This window comes from Nannochloropsis gaditana (genome assembly GCF_000240725.1).
Source record: "Nannochloropsis gaditana CCMP526 unplaced genomic scaffold scaffold006, whole genome shotgun sequence".
NCBI lineage: Eukaryota > Eustigmatophyceae > Eustigmatales > Monodopsidaceae > Microchloropsis > Microchloropsis gaditana.
This window is the reverse complement of record NW_005803947.1, coordinates 675-8,989: the sequence shown is the minus strand read 5'-3', so window position 1 is coordinate 8,989 and position 8,315 is coordinate 675. Positions and strand designations below refer to the sequence as shown.

At 48.3% G+C, this 8,315-nt stretch overlaps 1 protein-coding gene across 1 annotated transcript; it reads left to right on the top strand.

Annotated features, from left to right (window-relative positions):
- The first annotated feature begins 6,328 nt into the window (after positions 1-6,328).
- NGA_2093800 (alpha beta hydrolase fold protein) lies at positions 6,329-8,084 on the top strand. Its single transcript, XM_005856312.1, has 2 exons — positions 6,329-6,507; positions 6,655-8,084. Exons 1-2 carry the CDS (start codon positions 6,339-6,341, stop codon positions 7,860-7,862), a joined length of 1,377 nt encoding a protein of 458 aa, XP_005856374.1. The 5' UTR covers positions 6,329-6,338; the 3' UTR covers positions 7,863-8,084.
- The last annotated feature ends 231 nt before the right edge of the window (positions 8,085-8,315 follow it).

The window sequence follows — 8,315 nt, the reverse complement described above, 5'->3', positions numbered from 1 at the left end:
CTCCAGCCTACCCGTATCGGATGGACACCAATCTGCACTCGCAGCCCTGGAAAAGCGCGTGCTTGAGAAATTGAGTGAAGCCCACTGACTACATGAGGTAACATGCCAACATGCGAATTCGCATGTCGCTATCCCCTTTTGCTTTTTCCTCATACCACTGTCTACCAGGCTTCGCATCAACTGAGAAGATGGCCGAGAAATCTGCCAATGTTTACCCGGGTTATTTTGTATTACTTATTTTATCAAGCTCCTTCTCCTCTCGGCCACTTAGATTCCGCCCTGGATCTGCAACCCACCTTTAAACCTTAACTTGTTTTCGTCATGCCCTCACATCAGAACGAGACGCTGTCAGCAACCGCAGTTTGTACTTTTTGATTCCCGTGTATCGTCCCGAGGTCAGAAGTCGGAAGCCGTGTAGGAGTACAGCATGAGGACCACGAAGAGCTCAAGAGTCGTCAGCGAGTTTGCGTTTTGCTCTCAACTCAATGTCTAATAGCTCAATGGAAAAAGCCGATGCAGTTCCCGCGCCTTAAAGAGCGCGCCACCAAAGCGAAGTTATCGTCCAGTACACCCACAGAAATGAATTTGTCAGAAGTCACTACAATCTTCAGTGACCCCGCCTTTTGACGTCGCAAGGCGACATGTACACCCTGAGCTGACCTCTCAGCATACACTGCACTCACCCGTGCATTTTCAACCATTTTGTGGGACGAATGGCACCCTTGCCCCTCGGAGATTGCACGCCTCAGCTCCTGCCTCGGTCGCGCCTGGCAACTCAGCACCACAAAAGCCACTTACTTATTCCATGAAAAACCCTGCTTGTTTGCCTGTGACCACCGTGCTCTCACCGCCACTTCCAGGAAAAAATGCTCTAGAACGCTGCCAGGGTGTCCGCCTCTCACACATTTGAAGACAGGTTCACGAGTTGCGAGACTGAAGATATATCTTTCACAAGTGCTGGCGGTGTTCGAGCGGCCACGCACTTTTGACCGCAGCCCTAGCTTATAATATGGTTTGCAGAGGTGGTGCATTGAATGCATCAACCCTTTGAAGTGAGCTATAATATTTACCGCTGCGTGATCGACGCCTGTGGTACTCAAGGTGACTGGTGGAATATGACTCAAAAGTCAAAAACTAAGCAAACAAGAACGAAAGAGTATGAACGTTATTCAATTGAACCGATGTATTAGCTTGTTTAGTAATTTTATACCACTTCAGAATTGAAAGAAACTTTGGTCATTCACATGTTATCAGGCATGTCACACTTGTTCAAATGTTTTTTGCAAAAGAGGAATGGTCCTCGCGAAAGGTGAGGTTAAATTTCCACAAACTGTCACGCAAAGTGGATTCGAAAAAGATCAAGCACAGAGCTTACGTTTTCCCAGTATAAGTCATATGCTATGTTCCCCTCCATCATCAAATCTTCATGCACAGCATCATTTCGGTTAACCTGAGGTATTTCTTCAAAAACTGGTCCCGGTATGGTGGTATGAAAAATCATGTCTTATGTTGCTGGCTTCGGATTTGAGATAATGAGAGGCCCAACATTGTCTCCAGTGGCCTCATTATGCTTCATGTGCGCGCCATCGCACAATGGGAATGTCCCGCTTTGCCTGTTTTCACATTTTAAATTAAACGCATACACACGTGAATGATAACATCGAATATATTTTTTTGTCGTTGACTGACGTCTACTCCTTCATCAACTTACCAGCAGCGGCAAAATACCTTCTTCTCGCCAGGAGCAAGCTGAGTCATGGTCACAACCTTGGGATTCTCCAATTCCACTTTTGTGTTTATCTTAGACTAAAAAGATGAACGAGAAGCGTCGTCTAATGAATATGCGTTACTCTTCGAAGTTCCTCTTTCCTAGATCATTTTTAAATAAACATCTTTCACCTCACTCGTTGCGCTTTCGTACGTGTTTAAATCGTGCAGCTATAACACGTAAATAAAAGTCCCGAACCCGAAAAAGATATACTTACCCCTAGCTCAAGTGACCTTCTGCCAACGGACGGCTTGAAAAAGGCGTCGGCGAAAGATGCGAAGAGGAAAAGAAACACGAATGCGCGGCAAAGTTTCATGTCGTTTGTTGTCAGAAGTGGGCAAATTATGCCCCAGGCCTGCGGTTGATAGATTTGGTTATTATTGGAGAGTTCTCGATATAAGATCAACGCCGCGTGTTGCTTCAATGCACATTTTATCTCGTATTCGCACTAGGTGAAAGGACGACCTAACTATTTCGGGGTGAGTACATACAAAGCGCTGGCTGATGTAGTGAGTGAAGCCATGTCCCACTGATGCTCCGAGCAAGCCGCCTGATGCCGTCCCCCGTCAAGCCCGTCAAGAAGTCCTCCGGGTATCAGCCGCCCATGCTCATCTCACGTCTCCGGAGTGTACGCCACCATTACTCCCTTCTCCCCACCCTACTCGACATTGTATTTTACCATGAAGTGGCCGCACATAATGCGACTTAAGTAAGTTGGGTCGTTCAAAATTCTGTCCTGTCAGAACTGGTGGTGTGATCATTGTTTCCCCCCTTCTTCAAATCGAGGGAGGTCACGCGAGCGTTGCGTGCACTGTTACGTATAAAAAGCAACCTCACACCGAAATTAAGGTCACTTCTGAGAGGTATGAAGGCCTTGAACTTCCTAAGTGATGTTGAATCTATATCTATGAAAGTCGAAAGTGAGTAATGTTTAGAAAGTAGTTTTAGGAAGAAGATTTCAAAAATAAAGACTCCATTCAACGTCAAAAAGTATGATGTTGCAAGCTCTATTTATAGAAAGGCAATTGTTTTTGATGCCAGCTTGACAAAATCAAGTTGCTGTACAAAATGAAACGAGTGTCCGCGCAGCAATTTTACATTGAGACAAATTGAGTGGGTCACGACTTCCGTGATTTGTGAATACATAAGCTTTCCTTTCAGTGCAGCCTAGTTTTAACTTGTGAATTGAATTGAAGGAGCTTCCACACTGCAGAGAAAGGAAGCCAACTCAGAAGCATCGGTGAATGTGTCTAAAATCCAGCTCATGACGACCGTTCCATGTCCATGTAACCTTAATCGATGTCCTGAAATCGCTGTGGATTGCCGACACTTAAAAGCTTCCACGCATTGCTGTGTTTTCATTTTATCATCTGTAACTCGCAGTTTTGTATCCTGAGAACAAAATGGTGCAACTCTGTTCGTGGATACCTTTTGAGCCTGTCCAGAGTGGGAAGCCTGCTGCGCGTTTCCGACATCGGACGGCGATGTGCGGCATTTCGAAGAGCGCATACTCCATGCACGATTCATTGACGCGCCGAGCACGATCTCTTCTTCGTCCACGCGTATTTCTTGTCGATTGGAGCTTTCGTAGTTTTGTGAGAAAGTTCCAGATTCATCCCCATCTTCAAAAAAGAAGCCGTGTGAGGTGGGTCTCGCATCATGGTCTTGACCCGAAAATGAGTTTTCATGATGCCGTCGCAGAGGTGGGCTAGGCATTGACCCATCTCCGCGAAAAACAAGTAGTCCCTTTGCTGTCCGGCGAGCTTCTTCTAAAGTTCTACCAACACCAAAAGTAAGACGGTAGCCAAGCAAGCGTTTTAACTCCGCTCGAAGAAATCCGCCCAACTCTTTCGCTTGCTCTATTTCCCCCAGGTACGATGGTCTCGTGCAATCATGTTCGGAAGTCGGCAGCGCGACGCTGTACTCGCCGAACTGCCCATCTCCAAAGTCCTCAACGAGCGTCAACCCGTCACCCTCCACGACGCGACGCAGCAGCTGAACGGGACCTTTATTGGCAACGTTTTGATATTCTTGCAGCATAGAAGTAGACCGCGATCTCCATGAAGCAGCAAGGACAAGTGCAACATCAGGAAAATGTCGCATTATGAATCCTAGGGTCATATTCTGCCGAATTCCTGAGTTGAAGGCTTCGGCACTATAATCCAAAGGTGTCAGTGAGTCATCCTCAGATTCTTGCTGTTCTTTTGCTTCCAAAGTGTCTACAATGACAAAGGCACGGCCAATAAGGGATGGATTCATGTGCTCCTCTATCTGAACGAAAAGATGCTCGAGCTTGAGAAGAAGGTGGACAGATGACCTATGGGTAGGATGTGCTACAGGCGAAGAGCATGTTGATGCGAACATCGATAACATTTTTCCACGTAGCAGTCCTTAGGTTTCCGATTTCTCTAATCTGGCCCCTTGGCCGCAATGGAGAATCGCCTCCTTGCTACCTGCCTCTTTCCCTGACGGGGCCGTGTTGCCGCGTTCAGTTTGTTTCGTCGCAAACACACAATCGATAAGAGAGAAACTTCCAAAAGCTTGGCCCAGCCGTGATTTACTTAATCGCTTGAGTCACCTGTGGAGAGATGATGCGGGATGTAGCGTTCGAAATGCTGCATAAGCTCCCCTTTTCCAACACACGAAGTATGGCAGCTCACGGTCGGGGCGTCAGCTGTCGCCCCATTTTCCATTCTTCGACTTGCTCGTCGAAGTCCCAAGCACTTCGACCGGAGCCCGCTGTGCGCACTGCAATTCGGAAATCAGGCATAGAGCTCCCCATCTTCTGTATTTACGCTTACAGCACGTCATGTGACATCCTTTCCGGTGCATCTTCATCGCAAAATGTACCGCTATTCTGCAGGAGCAGGTCACAAGGATATGCCGCAAGAGACAAAGCATATAAATTTTCTTTGGTGCTCTCTTGCAGGGCTGCGGTGCCTCCGCGTCGTACCCGTACATACAATGTACGACAAAAAAAGGGTCGACCAATATGCTGACATAGATGAGAACGGCTATTTAAAATGGCTCCCAAAGCCCATGCCGTCTGTGTCTTTGAGCCGTGCGTGTATTTCGCTTCCAGCACACGAAGATACTCCAAGCCCTGATAGTGGTGTTCCCTTTGTAGGAGACATATGTTTACAATTGGAGGATCCTATGAGCAACCTGATGTGCCTCCCGTGGCGACCTAAGCATTTTATGGGGGCTGTTCGCATGCTCGATCCCATCTCCCATGCTCCATGGTCTCTCTGCCCACGCAGCTGTCTCGCTCGTATTTTGGAGAAAGCTCAGGCCCGACACGGTATATCCTTCCGAGTAGGATTCGAATTAGAATTTGCCCTCGCCACAATTGACGGGAAGTTTGATGACAGGCATACCTATTCATCCGCTAGAGGTTTCGACGTGGAATCGTCCCTCCTGGACGATTTGTGTGACACTCTGTATTCAATGGGAATAGTTGTGGAACAACTTCATAAGGAGAGTGCCCCCGGACAGTTTGAGTTGGTGCTTGGTCATTTGCCTGCCATGGAGGCCGTCGACGGACTGCTACTTGCACGTGAAGCCGTGGCGGCAGTCGCGTATCGTCACCAGCGACGTGTCACCCTCTTGCCCAAGTTTCTGCCAGAGTACGCTGGCAATGGCTGCCATGTTCATTTGAGTTTATGGAAAAATGGAATCAACATTCTTTCGCTTTCTGGAGCGACGATTCGTCCAGGATCCCTCGACGGTGTGCTAGATATGTACACTACATTGAGTGGTTTTTCATCACTTAATGAAACTTTCCGCCAATTTCTGGGCGGTCTTGTAGCTCTACTTCCTGCACTTATGTGCTTCACAACCCCGACTCCGAATTCTTTCAGGCGACTGCAGCCCGGGGCTTGGGCAGGGGCATTTCAGGGCTGGGGAATCGCTAATAAGGAGGTGCCGCTCCGTTTGCCCGTACAAACACTTGAAGACGGGCTTTTTACTAATGTTGAGGTCAAGTTATGTGATTCGACTGCAAATCCCCATATAGCTCTAGCAGCAATTCTAAGTGCCGGCCTGGTCGGAGTAGATTTGGCTGCAACGTTATCCGAGGCAGATTTCGCGGAGTCCTTCGCAGCTCTCCCCGCACCGCTGGATGTAGACCCGGGACAGCTGACATATGCCGAGCGGACTCGCCGTAAGATAAAAGAGTTGCCTCGGGAATGGTCAACGGCTAAAGCATGTCTAATGAGTCCAGAGGGAAAAGGACTCCGAGAGTTATTGGGAGAGGACATGGTCAGAGCTTGCGTAGCGATTCGCGAAAGCGAGTGGGCAGCTTTGGGGGGTATACGGCTTGAGGAAGAAATCGATCTACTCTTTGACCGATACTAGTTGCCTTATGTTCAAATCGATTATGATGTAAAAGGACCATGAGTGGGACAATCAGATCGCAAGAAAGAAATTATCACGGCCTCAGCGCGCGTAACCTCCTGCCAGGATAAGCACTCTGATACTCCAACGGTGACATGAGTCGCATCCGCTCAGCATCTTTTAAGCCGTTCTCAACGAATATTATGTTTCCGGGATATTTGTTGTAGGGTATTTGATGCTTTTGAGAGGAAAGCAGGCATACCTGAAGCCGCTTTTCGTCGGCTGCTTCTTACTACCTCGCCTCGCTTCCACGCCGCTGGCATTTTTGAGGTCCATGTCACCAGCCAGCAAGCATCTCAGAAATGAGTCCCGCATTCTGTCTCCGCCCACAACGCATAGATATGGTAAGTGTTTACCTAATAAAAGCGGCCGCGATATAGTGTCGGAAAGGTCTAAATTGCAGGAAGGATGGCAGTGGAAAATTTACACGCTCATTCTCTCCTGCACTTTGATTCCAACTGATTCTTCATCTATTCGTTCTCGATTTGAAGATGGTACGGATAAGTATTCAAGAGCATGCAATCAAGCGTGCCACGAAGAGGGACCTCGCCTGTCAGAAGCATCTACAAGACAAGTGGTCCTTTCCACCTTTCCTGCACGACCCTTCGAGCCTTTGCCTTGGGTCACAAATGAGCACTGGCAAACAATATGGGGCGCCAGAGTTATTCAAGATACGATGCTTAAGAAATTTGCTTCTGAGTCCCTGCCGAAGGGATGGCAGGACGTGTACGACAGGCGGGAGCGGTGGGATACGCCCGACGGAGATTTCTTTCATGTGGACTTTCTTTTTAGTCACGTGCCTCCTTCGGGCCCTCCCTCACAACCTCGACCTATGGCTATTGTACTACACGGACTAGAATCTACTTCCTGGGCAATCCTACCCAGATCAATGGCAAAAGCCTTTGCGCGACGGGGCTTTGATGTCCTAGCTCTCAATTTCCGTGGTTGCTGCGGCACGGAGAATCTTAAAGCTTACTCATATCACTTGGGTTTTACAGATGACCTGAAATTTGCCATTCAGCGCTTGTTTGCTGAGGAGCCGCGACGCCGCATATACCTCACCGGCTTCTCTCTGGGAGGGAATGTGATCCTTAAGTGCCTGGGAGAGCTCGGGGAAGAAGCAGCAAGCATGGGTGTACAGGGGGCTGCCGTCGCATGTGTGCCCTTTGATGCCGTGCGATCTTCCAGCAAAATCGACACCGGCTTCAATCGTTGGGTGTACGCGGCCAACTTTCTGTCAACATTGAAGGTGAAAGCAGCAAAAAAATATGAGACACATCAACGGCACCGGGAAGGGAAAGGAGTGGACAAGGAGCTGTATGACCTGGATCGGGTTTTGGCCTGCTCCACCATAGGCGATTTTGACGACGAGGTTGTTGCGAAGTTGCACAATTTTGAGGATAAAATAGATTATTATCGACAGAGCTGTTCAAAGCAGTACCTTCCATTAGTACGGATTCCCGCATTGGTCATTAACGCCCGGGATGATCCATTCATCAATGAAGCGGGATTACCTACCCCGGAAGACGTCGGAGATGGGACGGTTCGCTTGATTTACCACAGCTATGGAGGACATTGCGGTTTTCTCACAGGACAGGAAAAAACGAGCCATGAGGACGAGCGGTGGCTACCCACGGAGCTCGCACGATTTTTAGAACATGTAGATCGACCATTCCGCGAAGCGAAATGTGAAAGTTGACAATGCATGTTGAGCGTTGTTTTTTTAAAAGCCATGGACATTCGGTTATGATCCTAAGAAAGCAAAATTGATGGGAACTTGCGTCACAGATTTTGATGGCAGGTAGCTTTACTTCGCGCTTCCTTCGAGTCGGTCGTCGTCTCTATCGCACGGGCCATTTTCACCCATGGGTGAAACCTTAGAAAGCAGTGCGCAACAGTAATGTGGGGCAAACAATAGCGGACAGCAGCACTGACAAGCGCACATGGAACAGAAGGCAAGGATGAACAGTGCGACGGCGCTTAGCATGTAGGGTAAATAGGATTTGTCGTTGTCTGGATCTCGTCCATTCTCAAAAGCGGACACGACAGAAAAATCATTTGTGGTCACATTGAATTGTTGCTCCGTGATAAGACATCCTTTTGTGTGGCTAGATCCTCCTTTCAGAACGTGCGCTTGAAGGCAAGGACCACC